Source organism: Scyliorhinus canicula, chromosome 28, assembly GCF_902713615.1.
Source record: "Scyliorhinus canicula chromosome 28, sScyCan1.1, whole genome shotgun sequence".
Taxonomy (NCBI): Eukaryota; Metazoa; Chordata; class Chondrichthyes; order Carcharhiniformes; family Scyliorhinidae; genus Scyliorhinus; species Scyliorhinus canicula.
The window spans coordinates 20,000,143-20,020,691 of NC_052173.1; the positions used below are offsets into that span (position 1 = coordinate 20,000,143).

Here is a 20,549-nt window from a genome sequence, read left to right on the forward strand (position 1 = left end):
CCTTCACTGTCACTGGGTCAAAATCCCGGAGTCCCCTTCCTAACAGTACAGTGGGTGTATCTACACCACAGGGTCTGCAGCAGTTCAAGAAGGCAGCTCACCACCACCTTCCCAAGGGCAGTTAGGGATGGGCAATAAATGCTGGACTAACCAGTGACGGCCACATCCCGTGAAAGAATTTTTAAAAATGCACAAGTTTTGTCGAAAACAAGAATGGCCAGTTTGTTTTTAAAAAGACAGTTAATTATTAAAGTAGCAAAGGCAGACGTGCAGAAGTACTGGCTGCTGTTACTGGAAGAAGCATAGATCACCCCAAATTTAAAAAAAGTAATTTGGTTGGCAACTGTTTTCAAAACACGTATTATTGAGTGAATTTGCTTTGTTTCAAAAGCTATGTAGATACTATCCTGAAACAGAAAATATAACAACTAGTTGGTGTAGTTGTGGATTTATATATTATTTATTGAATGCTAAATGACCAGGTGAGTAGATATTTAACTTAAGAACTAGGTAAAACATTGTCATTTACTGACAGTTTTAGTCACTGGTCAGAAAAGTAAAAGACAGACAGACATGAATTGCGGTGATTATTAGACTGTATGATTAATGATATGTGCAGCCTCAATTACATTGTAAACTGGCTTTGGGGCTGCAGCTTCTATCACAGGCATGCTCATTTTCACATTTGTTTTGTTATTGATGACAATGAGGGGGTTGAGGTTTGACAGGATTTCCTCGTTGACAGAGATTCCATCTAAGTACTGTTTCAGGAGTTGCCGGAGGCGTCTATTTTCCTGCAATAAGGTCCTCTTCTCTTGCTGCAAAACAACCTGGTCCAGGAGAACCTTATTATAGCGTTTCCAGAATTGTTCTAGAGCCACATAGTCCATCATCACCTTCAAAAAACAAGAAGGGCACATTTGCTGTACTACAGAATCACCAGCAGCAAGTCCAGGAAATGTAAGAAACAAATGCAGCTTTTTGTAATCAAACCCACTTTAAGTCCATTTCAGGCAGGAATATGCCACCCATTAAGGTCAGCTAAGACTCAATTTTAACCTTCATTTCATTACCATATGGTGATAATTACAATGATACAGAATTTAATCATAATCTTTATTAGTGTCACAAGTAGGCTTACATTAACACTGCAATGCAGTTACTGTGAAAAGCCCCTAGTCGCCACATTCCGGCACCTGTTCGGGTCACAGAGGGAGAATTCAGAATGTCCAATCCACCTAACAGCACGTCTTTGGACTGTGGGAGGAAACCGGAGCACCCGGAGGAAACCCACGCAGACACGGGGAGAACATGCAGACTCCGCACAGACAGTGACCCAGCGGAGAATCAAACCTGGGACCCTGGAGCTGTGAGGCAACAATTTAGTTTGCTGCCCAGTTAGACAGTCCTGAAACTTGGTGCAGCTACACAAATTAAATGCAGTGTGTACTCTAGTTATCCAAATCTGGTCCATGATCTACGAGACATATTCTTTGGAGGCATCTACCATGCCTATTAACCTCATCCAAATCCTACCTGGCAGAGAGACATCCAACTTCATCCACATCTGACGAGTCAATTTACCTTGCCAATAAGCAAGCCGTGTTCTTGCAATAGAACTCATCCACCACTCACCTCAGCAAGCTCTTCACATGGCTGCATGATCATCAGATGCTGAACTTTATTCTCTTCTTCCGGGGTCAGAGAGGAGGCATAGAATGGAAGGACTTTCTCCTCTTCCGTTTCCAGTCTCCTGCACATCTCTGCCATCTTCAGAATGTGTTCACCCTGGACACATCAAAGGAGTTAAAATTCACCATGTGAGGAACAACAATTATTCGAGATTTGATTCCAAAAAGGTTACATTCGTAAGAACTCACGGAGATGAGCGACAACGGTCATCAAAACTGAAGCGTTCAGGATCTACTACTGTACAAATATTAAACAGAGTGGAAGGGCACAATAAACAAGATGTGGAGATGCCGGCGTTGGACTGGGGTGAGCACAGTAAGAAGTCTTACAACACCAGGTTAAAGTCCAACAGGTTTGTTTCAAATCACTCGCTTTCGGAGCACTGCTCCTTCCTCAGGTGAATGAAGAGGTATGTTCCCGAAACATATATATATATATATAAAGTCAAAGATGCAAGACGATACTTTGAATGCGAGTATTTGCAGGTAATTAAGTCTTTACAGATCCAGAGAGAGGGGGTAACCCCACGTTAAAGAGGTGTGAATTGTCTCAAGCCAGGACAGTTGGTAGGATTTCGCAAGCCCAGGCCAGATGGTGGGGGATAAATGTAATGCGACCTGAGGAAGGAGCAGTGCTCCAAAAGCTAGTGATTTGAAACAAACCTGTTGGACTTTAACCTGGTGTTGCAAGACTTCTTACAATAAACAAGGTGATAGAACAATCATTGGTAACCGGGGGTGGGAATCTGCATGAAGGTAAATTCGCTGGATATCCAAAGAGACCTGGGGGGGTCAGGTGTATAGATCTTTAAAATGCCACGTACAAGTGCATGAATCAAGAAGGCTAATGGAATGCTGGCCTTTATATCTAGAGGAGTGGAGTATAAGGATGTCGAGATTATGCTGCAGCTTTACAAAACCCTGGTTAGACCCCACTTGGGAGTCACTGTAAACATTTCTGGGCACCACAGCTGAGGTAGCTTCTTGTGGTTCTGGAGGGTTTACACGATTGATATCGGGACTCCAGGGGTTAAGTTATGAGGCGAGAATATACTAATTAGGCCTGTTTTCTCTAGAATTTCAAAGGTTAAGGGGTGATCTGATCAAAGTATTGAAGATATTAACATGAAAAGGCAGGGTAGATAGACTGTTTCCACTGGTTGGAGATTCTAAACCTCGGGGGAATAGTCGAAAAATTAGGGCCAGTGACTCCAAGTGGGGTCTAACCAGGGTCTAATTCAGGAGAGACGTTAGGAAGAACTTCTTCACTCAATGGCTGGTAGAGGTTTGGAATTCTCTCCCACACACAGCAGTTGTTGCTCGAACAGTTGTTAATTTTAAATCTGAGATGGATAGACTTTTGTTAAGCACAGGGTTAAAGGATATGGGCCAACGGCAGGTATATGAAGTTAGGCAACAGATCAACCATGATCTCATTGAATAGCGGGACAGGCTCGAGGGGCTGAATGGCCTACTTCTTTTCCTATATGAACAGAGCCTCGGGCAATGGAGCAACACTCAAACTGTTTCATTCGGAGAGGATTGGTACATCGATAAAACAGAACCCATGGACATACTAAATTACCGTGTGTTCTTCACACGACTTGGAAAGATGTGATATGTTAACGTTACACAGAATACACACGTGATTCAGGCATCATCACACGTCATGTAGTTGCTTCTAGAATTCACATAAAATAGGCAAAGCTTTGCATAAGGGACAAAGAAACTGTTAAATCAGTTGATCAGAACAAAGATGAGGTCATTAGAAGTAATCTTACAAAGTGACTTATGGCAATGTGCTGAATAAATAAATATTCTGGTGATTTGCTGAATTGTTCTTTGCCTTCCATTCTTTACCCAAAAGCAGGTCCAACCCACAGTCCGATCTGGAGTAAGACAAGGGCCCAAATCCACCACAGCCAGAATGGACATCGAACCCTGTACTGTTCGCACCGATCTGATCCACATCAGCTGTCTTTCTAGCACGTTTCATTCAGGGACCTGCTACTTTACCTTATCACAAACATTCTTCAGTGTTTTGATTGCAACATTACTCTCGAGGGTTAGTTTAATGAGCCGCTCGTGCTCACGTGCTCGGAGATAATTCATCTGGCTTTTCTGCATCAGGAAATGCTGCTTAATTGCTTCTTTCTCGTCTCGTAACGTTTTATTCTGTGCCTCGCATTTCCGTGAATTAGCTGCCAACTTGACCTTCAATGCTGCTATTGTATCCTATTAATTAAAAATAATTAAACTGAGAATTAAGGACTATATGTCCAGGCGATCAAGACTGTAATGTGTGGGATTGAACACAAAGTTAATCAGGAAAGAGTGATCAGGTGACCCCAAATTTGAGTTGGACAGTACACAGATGGAGAGAGCTACACAGTTTTGAGGTGATATTGTACAGATCATTCTTCAAACATTTCCCACCAGGAGCATCTGCCATGAAATCACAGGGTTTTTCCTCACAATGTTTAATTCATTAAAATGAATTTGCCTGTGTATTCCCAATTCGCCAAGTTCCACAATGGCTGCGCTCATTCATAAAATCCACCCTTTGATTTCAAACGGTGAGTATTTATTGGGGAATAAAGGTGTGCAGGGTAGGTGAGTTGGCCACGCTAAATTGGCCCTTAATTGGAAAAAAAGAATTGGGTACTCTTAAATTTATTTTTAAAAAAGCTCAGTTTATAGCTTTTCTCAGAAATGGTCAAATGAAACACTGCAGTACACCAGGTGCAATTGGTATTTCGCTCAACCTACTTGCATTTTCTGCAGCTTTTTCATCTGCATTTCAATCTCTTTCGCACTCTTTTCATCTCGTGCCTTCAGTGTTTCAAATGCAATCTTCCGATCCTCAGTCGAGTCAATATAGTTCTTCAACGCATGTTGAAACTGCAGCCACAGGTCTTCCACCAACCCCTCCAGATTAACTCGGAGTGAATGCTTCTCCTCTAGGCTCTAAGTGCAGCAAAATACACCACAGTTCTCATTAAAGTTCGAAGGTGATGTTTGGTTGAGTGATTTGGAAATATTTCAAATGACAAGAAATTGTTCTTTGCAATTAATTAATCTTAGGTTCTGCATTAAGTTTGGTTTGATAGCAACTCTTTTATAAATATTTTTTATTGGGTTTTTTAACAAAGTATATTTACCGTTATGTACACAGAATAAGAAATATATATATATATATATACATACATATATATACATACATAATATATATATATATATATATATATATATATATAGAGAAGAGGAGGGCACACCCAAACATACCAAAAAAAAGTTATAATAAAAAATAAAATAGAATAACTGGTAGGGTATTGTGCACCAGCTCAACAGCAGCAATTCTGTACAACTGGCAAATTATTTAAAACACATAAGTAGGCAACTGTTTGTGTGGGGGGGGGGGGGGGGGGGGGGGAAAGAGATGGGTGGAGACTGAGGAGGTAGATATACATTTGGGTGCCGGAGAAACAATTACAGTGGGCAACACTCGAATGGGTCTGGTGTTGGTGTTGTCGCTTGCTTCTCCCAGACGGATCTCGCTGCCGTTGTCATCTTGCACTAACCTCCGCTTCAGTCGTTCCTCCCGTCTTTTGCCTGTATTCTCCTTGTTCTCTGTTCCTGTAGATGCCAAGTTTGTTATCGTATACCGTGCCCTCCTTCTGGCTGTCATTTCCCTGACTCCTCCCCCCAGCTCCCTTCTCTTGTTTCCCCCCGGCTTTCGTCGCCTTCCCTCCCTCCTATGGCTCGCCTTTCTTTCCTCTATTTTAGGTTTAGCCCCCCCCCCCCCCCCCCCCCCCCCGCCTGCCCGCGCGCGCGCGCGCCGGTCTATCTCTCCCTCTTCTGCTTTGGCTACTTTCCCCTGATTCTTGGCTACCTGGCTATTCTTCTGCTTGTTCGTTGGCCAAAAACAGGTCCCGGAACGGCTCCCACGTTCTGTGGAAGCCGTCGTCTGACCCTCGGATGGCGAATTTGATTTTCTCCATTTGGAAAGATTCCGAGAGGTTGGACAGCCAGTCTGCAGCTTTGGGTGGTGCTGCTGACCGCCAGCCGAACAGGATTCTATGGCGGGCGATCAGGGAGGCAATGGCAAGGGCGTCCGCCTTCCTCCCCAGGAATAGATCTGGCTGGTCTGAAACCCCGAAGACCGCCACTTTCGGGCATGGCTCCACCCTCACCCCCACCACTTTGGACATTGCCTCGAAGAAGGCGGTCCAGTACCCTGCAAGTCTGGGGCAAGACCAGAACATGTGAGCGTGGTTGGCCGGGCCTCCTTGGCACCGTTCACATCTATCCTCCATCTCCAGGAAGAACCTACTCATTCGGGTTCTTATTAAGTGGGCTCTATGTACCACTTTTAGCTGCGTCAGGCTGAGCCTTGCGCAGGTGGAGGTGGAGCTGACCCGATGCTTCGCTCCAGAGTCCCCACCCTATTTCAATTCCCAGGTCCTCCTCCCATTTCTTTCTTGTTGCGTCCAGTACGGTGTCGGCCCTTTCTACCAGTCGGTCATACATGTCGCTCCAGTTTCCTCTCTCTAATATGCATGCGTCCAGTAACTCTTCCAGTAATGTCTGTCGTGGTGGTTGTGGGTACGTCCTTGTCTCATTTTGTAGGAAGTTTCTGAATTGTAGATACCTTAGCTCGTTCCCCCTGGCTAGCTGGAATTTCTCTGTCAGTTCGTCCAATGTTGTGATCCTGCCGTCCGTGTATAGGTCCCTGACTGTCAGTGTCCCTCCGTCCTGCCTCCACCTTTTGAAGGTGGCATCAGTCAGTGCTGGTGTGAACCTATGGTTGTTGCAGATGGGAGCTTTGTCCGACATTTTGGTCAGGCCAAATTGCTGCCGTAGTTGGTTCCAGGATTGGAGGGTGGCTATCACCACCGAGCTGCTGGAGTGTTTTTTGGGTGGGGATGGGAGTGCCGCCGGGGCTATGGCCCGGAGGGAGGTCCCCTTACAAGAGGCCTCTTCCGCGCGCACCCACTCGGCTTCTAGCTCCTTGATCCATCCCCTTACTCGCTCGGCTGTTGCCGCCCAGTGGTAGAATTGTAGGTTTGGGAGGGCCGGATTTTGTTTTTTGCAGGACCTTCTTTGGGATCCTAGCATTCCCCCCCCCCCCCCCCCCCCCCCATATGAACGCCATGATTAGTTTGTCCAGCACTTTGAAAAAGGCCTTGGGGATGTAGATCGGAATGGATCTAAACAGGAAGAGGAACCTGGGCAGTACGTTCATTTTGATCGTCTGGACTCTCTGCGTGAAGGAGAGTGGGAGTGTGTTCCATCTTTGCAGGTCCTTTATTACTTCCTCCGTCAGGCTGGTGAGGTTCCATTTGTGGATCCCTTTCCAGTCATGGGCTATTTGGATCCCCAGGTAGCGGAATTTGTGTCTGGCTTGTTTAAACGGCAGTCCCATTAGTGCTGCCCACCCCCCCTACTTGTGGGTGTACCAGGAAGATCTCGCTTTTGCTCATAGAACAGTACAGCACAGACCCTTCGGCCCTCGATGTGTTGAGTTTGTAGCCCGAGAAAGCGCCAAACTCTTTCAGGAGCGCGATGATTCCGTCCATGCTGCTTTGTGGGTCCGAAATGTAGAGGAGCAGGTCATCTGCATAGAGTGAGACTCTGTGCTCTCTGCCGCCCCTTCGGATCCCCCTCCAGCTTTTTGCTGCTCTGAGTGCGATTGCTAGCGGTCCGATCGCTAGAGCGAACAGCAGTGGGGACAGTGGGCATCCTTGTCTGGTGCCCCTGTGCAGCTGGAAGTATCGGGAGTTGGTATTGTTGGTCCGTACGCTCGCCATGGGAGCGTTGTATAGGAGTTTTACCCAGGAGGGGAACCCTGTTCCAAGCCCGAACTGCTCCAGTACCTCTATGAGGTATTTCCATTCGACTCTGTCGAAGGCCTTTTCTGCGTCCAGGGAGACGATCACCTCTTGTGGTCTCTCCCCGGAGGGGGTCATTATCACGTTCAGCAGGCGCCTGATGTTCGAGGTAAGCTGTCTACCTTTGATAAAGCCCGTCTGGTCCTCTGCGACCACCTCTGATACGCAGGCTTCTAGCCTTTTGGCTAGAATCTTGGCCAGTATTTTGGCATCTGCGTTCAGCAGTGAGATGGGTCTGTATGACCCACATTCTGTTGGGTCTTTGTCTTTCTTAGGTATCAGCGAGATTGAGGCCTGTGCTAGCATGGGTGGCAGTGTGCCCCTAGCTAGTGAGTCTGTGACCATCTCCCACAGGTGCGGGGCCAGCGCTGTCGCAAATTTTTTGTAGAAGTCCGCCGGGAACCCGTCTGGTCCCGGCGCCTTCCCCGTCTGCATGGAGTTAATGCTGTCCATGATCTCTCCAAGTGCAAGCGGTGCTTCCAGGCCCCGTTTTCTGCCCTCCCCCACGACTGGTATGTCCAGTCCATCAAGGAACCGTTTCATCCCGGACTCCCCCATTGGGGGCTCTGAGGTGTACAGCCCTTGGTAGAAGGCCTTGAAGGTTTTGTTAATCTTTTCTGGTTCTGTTTCCAACGTGCCTCCGGTACCCCTGATTTGTGCAATTTCTCTGCTGGCTGCCTGCTTTCTCAGCTGGTGTGCCAACAGGCGGCTGGCTTTGTCTCCGTGTTCGTACAGGGCCCCGTGTGCCTGGCGGAGTTGGTGCACTGCTTTCCTGGTGGAGAGCAGGTCAAAGTTCCTTTGTAGCTCTTTCCTCTCCGCCAGGAGCTCTATGGTCGGGGCCTCACAAATGTGAGGTTATCCATTTTGGTAGGAATAACAGCAAACGGGATTATTATTTAAATGATAAAATATTAAAGCATGCCGCTGTGCAGAGAGACTTGGGTGTGCTCGTGCACGAGTTGCAAAAAGTTGTTTTACAGGTGCAACAGGCGATTAAGAAAGCAAATGGAATTTTGTCCTTCATTGCTTGAGGGATGGAGTTTAAGACTAGGGAGGTTATGTTGCAATTGTATACGGTGTTAGTGAGGCCACACCTGGAGTATTGTGTTCAGTTTTGGTCTCCTTACTTGAGAAAGGACATACTGGCGCTGGAGGGTGTGCAGAGGAGATTCACTAGGTTAATCCCAGAGCTGAAGGGGTTGGATTATGAGGAGAGGTTGAGTAGACTGGGACTGTACTCGTTGGAATTTAGAAGGATGAGGGGGGATCTTATAGAAACATTTAAAATTATGAAGGGAATAGATAGGATAGATGCGGGCAGGTTGTTTCCACTGGCTGGTGAAAGCAGAACTAGGGGGCATAGCCTCAAAATAAGGGAAGTAGATTTAGGACTGAGTTTAGGAGGAACTTCTTCACACAAAGGGTTGTGAATCGATGGAATTCCTTGCCCAGTGAAGCAGTTGAGGCTCCTTCATTAAATGATTTTAAAATAAAGATAGATAGTTTTTTGAAGAATAAAGGGATTAAGGGTTATGGTGTTCGGGCTGGAAAGTTTTTTTAAAAAATAATTTTTATTCAAATTTTCACATTTTCACAAAGAAAACAATAACAGAAAATTCTAAGAACAACCCCCCCCCCCCCCCCCCCCCGTAAATACAAAAGAGAAACAATTAATTAACGCCCGTCATTGGCAAAAAACAGATATTCAACCCAAAACAGAAACAAGAGACAACCCCCCCCCCCCCCCCCCCCCCCCCGGGTTGCTGCAGCTTGTTTTTACCGTTCTGCCAGGAAATCTAGGAATGGTTGCCATCTCCTGAAAAACCTCTGTACTGATCCCCTCAGGGCAATTTTCACCCTCTCCAATTTAATAAACCCCGCCATATCGTTGATCCAGGCCTCCACGCTTGGGGGCCTCGCATCCTTCCACTGAAGAAGAATCCTCCGCCGGGTTACTAGGGACGCAAAGGCCAGAACACCGGCCTCTTTCGCCTCCTGCACTCCTGGCTCCACTGCAACCCCAAATATTGTGAGCCCCCAGCCTGGATTGACCCTGGATCCTACCACCCTCTATACCATACTTGCTACACCCTTCCAAAATTCCCCCAGCGCTGGGCATGCCCAGAACATATGGGTATGGTTCGCTGGGCTCCCTGAGCACCGAATACACCTGTCCTCGGTCCCAAAAAACCGGCTCATCCTTGTCCCGGTCATATGAGCCCTATGCAGTACCTTAAACTGTATGACTCTAAGCCTCGCGCACGAAGAGGAGGAGTTCACCCTTTCTAGGGCATCCGCCCACGTCCCCTCCTCAATCTCCTCACCCATTTATCTTTCAGCTCCTCCACCGAGGCCTCGTCTACCTCCTGCATCACCTGGTACACTTCCGAGATCCTCCCTTCTCCAACCCATACCCCCGAGAGCACCCTGTCCTGGACCCCACGCGGCAGGCTGGAAAGTGGAGCTGAGTCCACAAAAGATCAGCCATGATCTCATTGAATGGCGGAGCAGCTCGAGGGGCCATATGGCCTACTCCTGCTCCTAGTTCTTATTATGGTCTACCTCCAGTATGGAGTCGATCAGCTGCTGCCTAGCCACCCTTTCCTCCCTATCTCTTCGCGCTTTGAAAGCGATGATTTCCCCTCTCAGTACGGCCTTTAGCGCTTCCCAGAACGTGGATGGTGAGACCTCCCCGTTCTGGTTGTTCTCCATGTACTCTGCTATGGCCCGCGATATATTTTCGTTGAAGGCCTTGTCAGCTAGTAGGGCAATGTCTAACCTCCATGTGGGGCGTTGGGCCCTGCCCGTCTCCAGCCTCACGTCCATGTAATGTGGAGCGTGGTCTGATATCAGCATTGCGGAATATTCCACTTTGTCTATCCCTGGAAGCACCGTTTTCCCCACCACAAAGAAGTCAATTCTGGTGTATACGTTGTGTACTGGGGAGAAGTAGAATTCCTTCTCCCCTGGATGGGCGAACCTCCAGGGGTCCACCACTCCCATCTGTTCCATAAAGTGACTTAGTTCCCTTGCCATACTTGAGGTTTTCCCCGTTTTGGGGTTTGATCTGTCTGTCTTTGGATCCTGTACACCAGAGGTGGGCAAACTACGGCCCGCGGGCCGCATGCGGCCCGCCAAAGGTCTTTATGCGGCCCACCAAGTCATTAAAAAATTTTTTATTTTTTTTTTTATTTTCTTTTTAATTTTAAATTTTTTTTTAAGGTTAATGGGGGGGGGGGGGGGGGGGGGGGGGTCAGTTGGGTTACTTACTGGTATAGGGTGGATATGTTGACTTGAGTAGGGTGATCATTGCTCGGCACAACGTCGAGGGCCGAAGGGCTTGTTCTGTGCTGTACTGTTCTATGTTCTATAGAATCATAGCGCCCAGAATCATAACCGGGTGAAGTAATTATTTTACTTAATATACTATGCGGCCCTTTAAAATTGTGAATTTCTGAATGTGGCCCTTGCATGGAAAAGTTTGCCCACCCCTGCTGTACACAGTTGAAGTCTTCTCCCCCCCCCCCCCCCCCCCCACCACCCCCATGATTAGCCGGTGTGTCGCAGAGACATTTCTGAGGGCAGTTCAGAGTAAACCAGACCAGACCGGGTAAGGACGGCAGATTTCCTTCCCTAAAGGTCATTCGTGAACCAGATGGATTTTACAGTTAAAAAAGACATCAGGGAACCAGATGGGTTTTTACAACAATCCAGTACTTTCATGATCACCACAGCTGACAGAAGCCGTTTTTGAAAATTTCAGGGGCTGGATTCTCCCAAAATGGGGTTATGTCCCCACGCCGCTGTAAAAGCACTGGCGTTGCACTCTCCAGTTTCCTGCAAAAAATAAAAGGCAATTCACTTACCTGCAAGGGGCTAGCAGGGACCCGTCGTGAAGCTTGCGGATATGGGCCCCTGCACTTCTGGTTCCGGGTCTGCGCATGTGCACAGCGGCAGCCTCCAGCAGCCGTGCCGAGCGCCATGGCGGACTCAGACCAACACGGACAATATCAAGCCCTCCCCCCCCCCACTCGGCCGCACGCTGCTGCATCGGACTGCACCGATCACTGCCCCAGCTGCCCATAAGGCCCCCCCCCGCCCACCCCACACGCTTGATTGACACCACATCCACAAACATTCACTCCCTCCACCACCATCGAACAGTGGAAGCCGTGTGTACTATCTACAAGAATTCACCAAAGATCCTTCAGCAGCACCTTCCAAACCCACGGCCACTACCATCTAGAAGGACAAGAGCAGCAGATACCTGGGAACCCCACCACCTGGAGGTTCCCCTCCAAGTCACTCACCTTCCTGACTTGGAAATATATCGGCTGTTCCTTCACTGTCGCTGGGTCAAAATCCTGGAACTCCCTCCCAAACAGCACTGTGGGTGTACCTACACCTCAGGGGCTGCATTGGTTTAAGGCGGCAGCTCACCACCACCTTCTGAAGGACAACTAGGAATGGGCAACAAATGCTGGCCAAGCCAGCGAAGCCCACATCCCGTAAAAATGAATTAAACAAAACAAAACAGCATTTATCACCCAGATTTCTGTGGTGACGTTTAAATTCAGTGACAAACGCCCACAAATTTGAAATCGCTAGTTTATATTTTGTATGTTATATAAAAGTCATAAATGAGAAAAATTCTAAATGATATACTGTGTTGTACAACCAGTTATTTCCTGTATTTGTGATAGCTGTTGATCACATGGTGTCTGTAGTCCTTGCTTCACTGGTGACGTCCCAAGTTTCCTTACCTTGTTTTTGAGGTCGTCCCTTGTGCTGTTGAATTCTTGTCGTGCTTCGTTTGCGACCTCACCAAAGATCTGGTCCATGGCATACATGATATCCTCCAGATTGGTCATCTCTTGTTCATGCTGCACAATCATCTGCTGTCTATTGAGATGCAGATTGAATTCAGCCATTATTATAACAGCAGCCACCTTCTTAACCACAACACGCAAAACAGATCGCACATTGCTCCGTTACGCAATTTCAAATGATCAGTCGAATTTTTCAAAGTAAATGTGCTCCACAGGCACTGTGGGCAAGCGATAACTTGCATTTCAGAGCCCTGCATCTGCCAACACCTTGTTGCATGCCAAACCTATTGCCAGGGGGCGTGCGAGTTGAACACTGACCTCTCAGCATCAAATTCTTCCTTCAGTGAAGCCAACTCTGCCTCAAACTCATTCTCGATTAAGAGCAGCCGACTCCGCTGCAGGTCCACCAGCTTATCTACGTTCTGAATGTGGTTTCGCAGAGCTGTCGCGTACTGCTCCTCCGCCTCTTCCAAATCCTTCGTTAAAGCCTGGAAGAAGAGGCATCCAGAATACATTACTGCTTCCTCTGGTCTGCTCAACATCATCCTCTCTGATTCTAGCAATTTAAGAGATTCACACCCCTACATCAGTCGAAACATGCTATTGTAATGTGAGAGCTACAGGCTGGATAAGATCCAGGTTTGGGATCCCTGACTCCAATTCTCAGTCACAGCATCAATGCAGGGTACTGAGTGGGCATGGCAAATCTACCCTAGGATGTTCGGGTGCTTGCAGTGTAACAGTGGCTTTGCAAGTGCCCTGTTAACCCAGCGAGTAAGGGTGGCACGTGGTTAGCACTGCTGCCTACGGTACTGAGGTCCCAGGTTCGATCTCGGCCCTGGGTCACTGTCCGTATGGAGTTTGCACATTCTCCCCGTGTCTGCGTGGGTTTCACCCCCCAAGATGCGCAGGTTAGGTGGATTGGCCACGCTAAATATCCCCTTAATTGGAAAAGAAAATAATTGGGTATTCTAAATTTATTTTAAAAAACAGGGAGTGGGAGGCGCCACGATCAAAACTGAGCTGTTGAGGGGAGGATTCAGTAATCATCAGCAATCTGAATGCGGACGATGGGGAATGGCGGCCAGCAAACCATTGTCTCAGAGAGCATAGGGGCTGGTTTAGCACAGTGGGCTAAACAGCTAGCTTATAATGCAGAACGAGGTTCAATTCCCGAACCGGCCTCCCCGAACAGGCGCCAGAATGTGGCGACTAGGGGCTTTTCACAGTAACTTCATTTGAAGCCTACTTGTGACAAAAAAAAGCTCTCATTTTAATAGGAAGGCAGTCTGCCTACAGATGGTTCGCCACTCAAATCTTCATCCACCAAATATTCACTCACATCTCTGACTAGTATGTGTTAACAGCATACATAATATCGAGCATGAATTGTTAAATAACATGGGTCTTAAAGGCACGCAGCTCTGACATCGTCAAGACCCTGTGGCCCGGTATATCTGGTAGGTCACATGTGCAAGGTGTACCTTTGTGCCTGTGCAGTGTTTAGCTGGCAGTTGGTCCGTTTTCTTAAAAGGGGATGAAAACGTGACTAATGTTTGTGCCTTGTGCTACTTTCACTACAGTTACATCGCATGACACAATCCTAGGACAATGGCAATTTGTCCTCATCTCACCCTGATCACGCCGTCTTTCCGGTCGACAATTCTTTCAAAGGTTTGGCTCAAGATCTCAATGTCGTTGCGTAGTTCGGCAGCCTTTGCTTCCCGCATCACAGTGCGCCACTTCTCATTTAGCTTCAGTGTGTTGAGACGGGTGTTGTGTTCCTCCTTGGACAGTTTATCCTGTAAGAAAGATAAATCTCACCACAATTGTGTTCGTCAAACCATGAGATAGATACAGGATAAATACTGTGGTTGAGCAGGTCAGAGGCTGGGAATCCTGCGGAGAGTAACGCACCTCTTGACCCCCCCCAAAGCCTGTCCACCATCTACTAGGCGCAACTCAGGAGTGTGATGGAATACTCTCCACTTGCCTGGATGAGTGCAGCTCCAACAACACTCAAGAAACTTGACACTATCCAGGACAAAGCAGCCCCGCTTGATTGCTCCCCCTTCTACAAACATTCACTCTCTCCACCACTGACGCACCGTGTCAGCCGTGTGTACCACCTACACAATGAACCACAGCTCCTTTGACAGCACCGTGCAAACTCGAGACCTCTGCCCCCTTGAAGGACAAGGGGCAAAATATACCTGGGAACCCCCCCCCCCCCCCCCCCCCCCCCCCCAACCTGGAGGTTCCCCTCCAAGTCACTTACCATCCTGATTTGGAAATATATTCTGCCGCTCCTTCACTGTCACTGGGTCAGAATCCTGGAACTCCCTCCCTAACAGCACTGTGGGTGTACCTACACCACAGGAACTGCAACGGCTTCAAGACAGTGACTCGCCGCCACCTCCTCAAGGGGCAATTAGGGATGGGCAATAAATGCTGACCTAGCCAGTGACGCCCACATCTCATGAACAAATAAAATCAAAAAACGACTCTTTGGGAAAACACTTGAAGTACCTTTAAGAATTGATTCAACATGTCCTCTTTCTTTTTCTGAATCTCTTCCTCCTCCAGCATTTTCTGCTGCATATATAGCAGTTGCTCCTCCTCGGTCATTTTGGCCATTTTCTTACCCCCCTTCTTCGGCATGGTGACTCAATGTGTGGACTCCTAAAGAGATTTGCAAGTCACCAACATGAAAAAGCACGTGAGCACTCATACAAGGTTAGAATGCGATCTTTTGTAAAGAAGCCGGACTTTTCCAACTCTATACAATGACAGAAAATGGCTTCTAAGTCCTATATTATAATTTCAGTGCGCTTGGTTAGAATCTACCTTAATGTTTTGTATATCTCGTAAAATGTACCGATAATGGCTCTTTAGGTTACAACTCAAGTATTATATAAAAGCGAAATACTGTATATGCTGGAAATCCAAAATAAAAACAGTAAATCCTGGATAAACTCAGCAGGCCTAACAGCATCTATGGAGCGAGAAACACAGTTAATGTTTTGAGCCCGTCTGAACGGTCATATGGACTCAAAGCGTTAACTCTAGTTTCTCTCAAGTCGATCTTCGAAGAAGACCACACTGATTTCCCCCAAGAGCCAACAGCATCATCAAAGTGAGATTGGTGTGTCTATCACCCCCCCCCCCCCCCCCCCCCAAGAAAACGCTTGGGATCCTGCTGTGCACAGATTTACTGCTCAATTTTACCTGCAAAAACACTTTTAAAGAAAAAATGCCTCCACTGAGGGGGGGAAGAGGATGGGAAAGGCGCTAGGGAAATGCAAGTCTTGTCACTGTCGCGCCGTTACAGGCAGAGATCCGGGGTGTCTCGTCCCTTCCGTCGCCTGGGAGCTGGGCCGGGCTTTGCACACAGTGCTCGGCCCACCCAAACTCTTCCCCTCACTCCGGGCCAGGCGCCGCTCCGCTCTGCTGCCCATTACCTAGCAACCGCTCGCCCTCACGCTGCCCTAGCAACAGTCGACGAGCAGCCGGGTTAGACAAAGATGGCCGCGGGCGCCCGCACCTCCTCCAGCAGCGCCACCTGTAGGCCTGGAGGAGGCATCTTTCCCCGCCTTTCCGGACTCCCTTTGACCCTGCCTTGATTTTTGAAAGATAGTCCAAATCTGAAATATGAAGAATAAGTGCTGGGCATTTAATAACAAACATTTCATAGGGTTTGGGCATCGCTGCCAAGGCTAACATTCATTGCCCATCCCTAATTGCCCTTGAGGAGTGGTGGTGAGCTGCCTTCTTGAACCCCTGCAGTCACTGAGGTGTAGGTACACCCACTGTGCTGTTAGGGAGGGAGGTTCCCTAATTTTGACCCAGCAACGGTGAAGGAACAGCCTATATATTTCCAAGTCAAGATGGTAAATTGGAGAACTTGAGGAAAGTGGTGTTCCCATCTATCTGTTGTCCTTGACATAGAAACATCGGAATTAGAAACAGAAGTGGGCAATTCAGCCCTTCGAGCCTCCCGCACTATTCAATCAGATCATGGCTGATCTCTTCCTGGTCTCAAATCCACCCCCCCCCCCCCCCCCTCCACCTGTTGTCCATGTCTCTTTAACCCTTTCTTAAAATTAGAAATATATCTATATAAGAAGTCTTACAACATCAGGTTAGCATCTCCACATCATGACCACAATATGGGGCAGCAAGTTCCACAAATTCACCATCCTCTGCGAGGAGTTTTAAATCTCATCTCAGTTCTAAATCTACCGCCTCTTGACCTATATCTGTGACCTCTCGTTCTAGATTGCCCCACAAGGGGGAACATTTGGTCTACGTTTACATTAGTATTTTATACACCTCGCTCAGATCCGCTCTCACTCTTCTAAACTCCAGCGAGTATAAGCTCAAACTGTTTAATCTCTCCTCATACGACAACTCTTTCAGGGCGACAGAGTGGCGCAATGGTTAGCACTGCTGCCTACGGCACTGAGGACACGGGTTCAATACCGGCCCTGAATCACTGTCCGTGTGGAGTTTGCACATTCTCCCCGTGTCGGCGTGGGACCCATCCCCACAACCCAAAGATTTGAAAGTTAGGTGGATTGGCCATGCTAAATTCACCCTTAATTGGAAAAAAAAAATTGGGGACTGTAATGAACTCCAATTGGCTTTATTGGTTGGCCAATTGGAGTATGAGCTCCCTCAATGATAGCTCATTGAGGGGGCCCATATAATCACCTGTGTAGGCTTTGTGAGCAGTCTTAAGTTGACTGGACTGCTAGCAGCACTGTTTGGAGCTGCTCCTGTAATATCGTTATTGTAAATAAATATTGGTGTGGTGACGGAACTCCTGCCTCCCGTGGATTACTACAGGGACTCTTAATTTTAAAAAAAATTGAATCCCTTATAATGATTGCATTGCCACACTTTTTACTCCTCCCCTCTGCAGCAGAACCACTCGTGGTACAACGAACCTGGCTGCTGCTTTCCCTTGAGAGGTCATTCCCCTCAACAGTATCTAAAGCGGTATACCTGTTTTGCAGGGGAATGGCCACAGGAGATTCCTGCACTGCCTGCCTAGCTCTCTTGCTCTGCCTGGTGGTCACCCATTCCCTTCTGGCCTGCGGAGTGTGAGCCTGTGGTGTGACCAACTCTCAATATGCACTATCCACGACACTTTCCGCCTTGCGGATACTCCACAGTGTCCCCAGCTGCCACTCCAGCTCCGCAACACAGGCTTCCAGGATCTGTAGCTGGAGAAAGTCCTGCACACATGCTGGTCCCGGGCACTGAAAATGTTCCCGGCTTCCCACATGGAGCAAGAGGAGCAAACCAAGGCTTTGAGCTCTCCTGCTATGACTTACTCCTTCAGGTCAAACCTTCGGAAAATGCTTGATATTAGATTAAATCCAATTCTTTATGGCCCTTCATTCCTTGTCCTTGTCACTCTCAATTATAGCCCTTACAGTTTCTGAACCACAAAACGTATTTTCAACTATAAATGATAAAAGTTGTAAAGACCTTACTCACGACTTACCAATCAGCTCTCTCACTTGTAGCCTCAGCTGCAGCAGGGCAAGAACACTCTCTGAAGATTGAAGGTTTCTACCGGAGATGGCAGCTGTTTAGATTATCTTTTAAGGAATTGGTCACTGTTAGATGTTAGGGGGAATGAGGGGAGCAATGGGGGGGGGGTTACTGGTTTATTATTTTCATTCTTTTAGTTTATTGTTGTTGTTTGGATATTGTGTATTTCATGTATCCTTTTGTATAAAATGACAAAAGTTTAATAAAAGTATTTAAAAAATAATAAATTGGGGTTATGTGCTTTGTCCAGGACCCACTCTTGAACCTCGAAAGCCTCATGCTGCACTCATCACTTGCTGAAATAGCTCAGCAAGAAGACCACAGACTTAATTTGAATGTGAAGCTGGGAGAAGCAGGATTATCCCACCAATCATTCCTTCACAGCCTGAGGCCCAATTTCCCTCCCCCGTCCACGCCATACAGCCCTCAGCCACAACAACCCAAAGAGACACCGCTACCAGAGAGATCCCTCTGCACTTTCCAGATCACCCTGAATTTTCAAGAGTGAGCAGGACCGTTAGCAGCGCAAGACACAAGTCGAAAAAAAACATCAACTGCTGCTTCAGTCAGTAAATCACCCCTCGGATGATTCTTTTTAAAAAGATTTTGAGTACCCAATTCATTTTTTCCAATTGAGGGGCAATTTAACGTGGCCAATCCACCTACCCTGCACATAGAACATAGAATGATACAGCACAGTACAGGCCCTTCGGCCCTCGATGTTGCACCGACATGGAAAAAAAACTAAAGGCCATTTAACCTACACTATGCCCTTATCATCCATATGCTTATCCAATAAACTTTTAAATGCCCTCAATGTTGGCGAGTTTACTACTGTTGCAGGTAGGGCATTCCACGGCCTCACCACTCTTTGCGTAAAAAACCCACCTCTGACCTCTGTCCTATATCTATTACCCCTCAATTTAAGGCTATGTCCCCTCGTGCTAGCCACCTCCATCCGCGGGAGAAGGCTCTCGCTGTCCACCCTATCTAACCCTCTGATAATTTTGTATGCCTCTATTAAGTCACCTCTTAACCTTCTTCTCTCTAACGAAAACAACCTCAAGTCCATCAGCCTTTCCTCATAAGATTTTCCCTCCATACCAGGCAACATCCTGGTAAATCTCCTCTGCACCCGTTCCAAAGCTTCAACGTCCTTCCTATAATGAGGCGACCAGAACTGTATGCAATACTCCAAATGCGGCCGTACTAGCGTTTTGTACAACTGCAACATGACCTCATGGCTCCGGAACTCAATCCCTCTACCAATAAAGGCCATCACACCATAGGCCTTCTTCACAACCATATCAACCTGGGTGGCAACTTTCAGGGATCTATGTACATGGACACCGAGATCCCTCTGCTCATCCACACTACCAAGAATTTTACCATTAGCCAAATATTCCGCATTCCTGTTATTCTTTCCAAAGTGAATCACCTCACACTTCTCCACATTAAACTCCATTTGCCACCTCTCAGCCCAGCTCTGCAGCTTATCTATGTCCCTCTGTAACCTGCAACATCCTTCCGCACTGTCTACAACTCCACCGACTTTAGTGTCGTCTGCAAATTTACTCACCCATCCTTCTGCGCCCTCCTCTAGGTCATTTATAAAAATGACAAACAGCAACGGCCCCAGAACAGATCCTTGTGGTACGCCACTCGTAACTGAACTCCATTCTGAACATTTACCATCAACCACCACCCTCTGTCTTCTTTCGACTAGCCAATTTCTGATCCACATCTCTAAATCACCCTCAATCCCCAGCCTCCGTATTTTCTGCAATAGCCGACCGTGGGGAACCTTATCAAATGCTTTACTAAAGTCCATATACACCACATCAACTGCTCTACCCTCGTCCACCTGTTCAGTCACCTTCTCAAAGAACTCGATAAGGTTTGTGAGGCATGACCTACCCTTCACAAAACCATGCTGACTATCCCTAATCATATTATTCCTATCTAGATGATTATAAATCGTATCTTTTATAATCCTCTCCAAGACTTTACCCACCACAGACGTTAGGCTCACCGGCCTATAGTTACCGGGGTTATCTCTACTCCCCTTCTTGAACAAAGGGACCACATTTGCTATCCTCATCTTTGGGTTGTGGGGGCGAAACCCACGCAGACACGGGGTGAATGTGCAAACTCCACACGGACAGTGACCCGGGGCCGGGATCGAACCTGGGACCTCGGCGCCGTGACGCAGCAGTGCTAACCACTGCGCCACCGTGCTGCCCTGGGATGATTCTTTTGACCTTTTTTTACAAACTTGCTGCTCTGAATTGCTTAAACACTGTACGCAGTTTGACACCAAACCAGCTCAGTCTAAATAGTCACCCGCTTCGAGAATGCCTGAGTTAAGAGCAGTCTCTTCACCATGCCATAGATTTTGCCTTGGATCCTGCCAACAGAACAGTTCCTGATATACATCTACTATTCCTTGGAGGGTAGCATCTGAGGCTCTTCTTTGCAAAAAGAGTCTGATTTGGTGCTCGAAGCGAAACAAATGTAATAAAACTGTCCTCATTCTGACACAATATAACATTACACAAATCAGCGATTAAATTACC

The 20,549-nt window shown here is 47.4% G+C and overlaps 1 protein-coding gene across 2 annotated transcripts; it reads right to left on the minus strand.

Annotated features, from left to right (window-relative positions):
* Positions 1-438: 438 nt before the first annotated feature.
* ccdc65 (coiled-coil domain containing 65) lies at positions 439-15,949 on the minus strand. 2 transcript variants are annotated; one of them, XM_038786642.1, is made up of 9 exons: positions 15,873-15,949; positions 14,941-15,093; positions 14,046-14,213; positions 12,730-12,899; positions 12,346-12,484; positions 4,461-4,658; positions 3,708-3,926; positions 1,636-1,788; positions 439-896 (listed from the first exon to the last, which is right to left on the minus strand). In XM_038786642.1, exons 2-9 carry the CDS (start codon positions 15,070-15,072, stop codon positions 591-593), a joined length of 1,485 nt encoding a protein of 494 aa, XP_038642570.1. In that variant the 5' UTR covers positions 15,073-15,093; positions 15,873-15,949; the 3' UTR covers positions 439-590. The 2 variants fall into 2 exon arrangements, with proteins under 2 accessions (XP_038642570.1, XP_038642568.1); XM_038786640.1 differs by lacking the exon at positions 15,873-15,949 and adding an exon at positions 15,640-15,866.
* Positions 15,950-20,549: the final 4,600 nt, after the last annotated feature.

What these genes read in the sequence shown, in the direction of transcription:
- ccdc65 (XM_038786642.1), bottom strand. Translation starts at nt 15,072, where the DNA reads ATGCCGAAGAAGGGGGGTAAGAAAATGGCCAAAATGACCGAGGAGGAG. An exon ending in GGGACGACCTCAAAAACAAG is followed by an intron (nt 4,659 to 12,345) that starts GTAAGGAAACTT and finishes TGCTGCACTTAG; the next exon opens with AGCCTAGAGGAGAAGCATTC. An exon ending in AAAAGCTGCAGAAAATGCAA is followed by an intron (nt 3,927 to 4,460) that starts GTAGGTTGAGCG and finishes TTTAATTAATAG; the next exon opens with GATACAATAGCAGCATTGAA.